Source organism: Silene latifolia, chromosome 9 (assembly GCF_048544455.1).
Source record: "Silene latifolia isolate original U9 population chromosome 9, ASM4854445v1, whole genome shotgun sequence".
NCBI lineage: Eukaryota > Viridiplantae > Streptophyta > Magnoliopsida > Caryophyllales > Caryophyllaceae > Silene > Silene latifolia.
The window spans coordinates 184,773,860-184,776,008 of record NC_133534.1 but is presented as its reverse complement, the minus strand read 5'-3'; the positions used below and the strand labels follow the sequence as shown (position 1 = coordinate 184,776,008).

The window sequence follows — 2,149 nt, the reverse complement described above, 5'->3', positions numbered from 1 at the left end:
TCACTTACTAGTTTTCGAAATCTTTAACAATGATCGGCGATCCTTCTTAGAAGCGAATTCATCAATTGTCGAATCAATGTCAAACTCCTTGGCAATCCCTTTATCAACATACATGATTAATGAATCTGTTAAATAATCATCCTCCATTCGATTACGAAGAGCAGTCTTTATCAATTTCATGGTTGAAAAAGCATGCTTCGCGGTTGTTGTTGACACCTGTAAAGTTAAGACTAATCGAACTAGTTGATCGATAAGATAATATATATCCCCCTTTTCTGTTTCCGCAAACCATCGACAAAGATCAGGTATAGATTTTAACCTGTCTAATTGTGGATGCTCTTTCATTTCAATCAAGAAGAGGTCAAACCACTACAAGAATTCAGCTCTCGGGCGACAGAAGACAATCGCTAAACTTTCTCGGGCGACTACAATCCGTCGCCAAGGGGCCGTCGCAACTCTTAGTCGTCGAAATTCACTCGGGCGACGAATTTCAGTCGCTAAAATGGCGACGGAAGGTTTAGTCGCCATTTAGCGACCAAACAGCGACCAAAATTAGTCGCTAAATTGGCGACGGGGAACAGTGTCGGTCGCCATTCCGTCGCTATTTTGGTCGCCATTTTGGGCGACGGTTGTTATTCTGTCGCCATTTTGTAGCAATGTAAAAAAAATGGTCAGGGGGTTGCGACGGCGGTGGTCGCCGGTTTGGCGACAAAATTTGGTAGTCGCCATTTTAGCGACTGATTTCGGTCGCTAATGAGCCGATTTCAGTCGCTATTTTGGTAATGATTTTGCCTGAAAATTTTCATTTAGCTCAAGCCAAGTTGTTATAATTTGAACCTGCAATTAAAAAGTACAACCCAGCAGCATAAATAATGCGCAAGATGGCCAACAACGTCACATTTCATACGACTGAAATCCGAATTCAAGTTATTACAACCAACGCACAAGATGGTTCTTGTCCAAGTCTCACTAACTAAAAGGATAAACAAGTCTCATCTAACTAAAATATCCGACAAGTCAGAAGGCTAACTAAAAGGATAAACAACCAACAACTGAGTCAATGACATGGCAAAATAGATCCCGCTCCACTACCGCCTCCTCCGGAAGGATCTCTAGGGTCTTGATTTTGTGGACGCCATCCCGGGTTGCAAGACGAGAAATAAGTGGTCATCAACTCCACTTGATCCTTCATTCTCTTCAATTCTTCATCCCTTACGGCCTCCCTTGCTTCCCTTTCCGCCTTCCTTTCTTCTCTTTCGACCTCAAGTGTATTTTGAAGTTGAGACACGATACTCGGCATATATGTTTGCTTTTGAGAGGCCGGGGTTCCCGAATTAGGTCGGTCGTAGTAGAGTTCTCTTGCCGTTCCGGTTCCATACACCTCCCTCTTATTGAAGCCATCCATTAAATCAAGCCAAAGTTCATTATTAGGCACGTCAGGGTTCTTCTCTTTTCGAAGTCTAAATCTAGCCTAAAAAATTAAAACGTTAATGATTAGAGGTTATACTTATATAATAATATATATGTAATCAAAATATTTCAAAGGAATTGTATTATACTTATATATAAATTGGCGTCCTTCTTCAAATTCCACACCCTTTTCCCTTTAGCTCCGTCTTTGGTATGCGTCTCATAGAAAAGCTCCGGAATCGTAGGCATCTTACCCTTATTCTTGGCTGCCTTATGGAAATGAAAAACAAAGGTTAAATTATAAAGACTAATTAATACTTTAACTCCTAATATAATCTCAAACATAATCTAACTTATACTCCCTCCAATTCATAATAAACCTCCCATTTCATTTTGGCACAAAAATTAAGAAAACACACTACCCCACCATATAATTAAATTTGGACCACACAAATACACTACCCCACCATACAATTAAATTTGGACCACACAAACACTTACCAAAAAAGGAAATAGGGAGGTTATTGTGAATAACCGAAAAAAGAAATAGGGAGGTTTATTGTGAATTGGAGAGAGTATATAAAATTAAATATACGACGTACACTTGACATTGCTCGGTCATAGAATGATTGTGAACCTCCGTAATGCGTAGCATCAATGTGGCCATCTTTCTTTCCTCCCCTTTTATTGATTTGTGCTTGAGCTGACTTCTCCTTAAATTCGGGGATATTTCTTTTGT

The 2,149-nt window shown here is 39.8% G+C and overlaps 1 protein-coding gene across 1 annotated transcript; it reads right to left on the bottom strand.

The window, feature by feature from the left end:
• LOC141601979 (uncharacterized) lies at positions 1–345 on the bottom strand. Its single transcript, XM_074422287.1, has one exon. It carries the CDS (start codon positions 343–345, stop codon positions 1–3), a length of 345 nt encoding a protein of 114 aa, XP_074278388.1.
• Between the last annotated feature and the right edge of the window lie 1,804 nt (positions 346–2,149).

Excerpts from the sequence above, each read along its gene's own strand:
- LOC141601979 (XM_074422287.1), bottom strand. The coding sequence starts at position 345 with ATGAAAGAGCATCCACAATTAGACAGGTTAAAATCTATACCTGATCTT.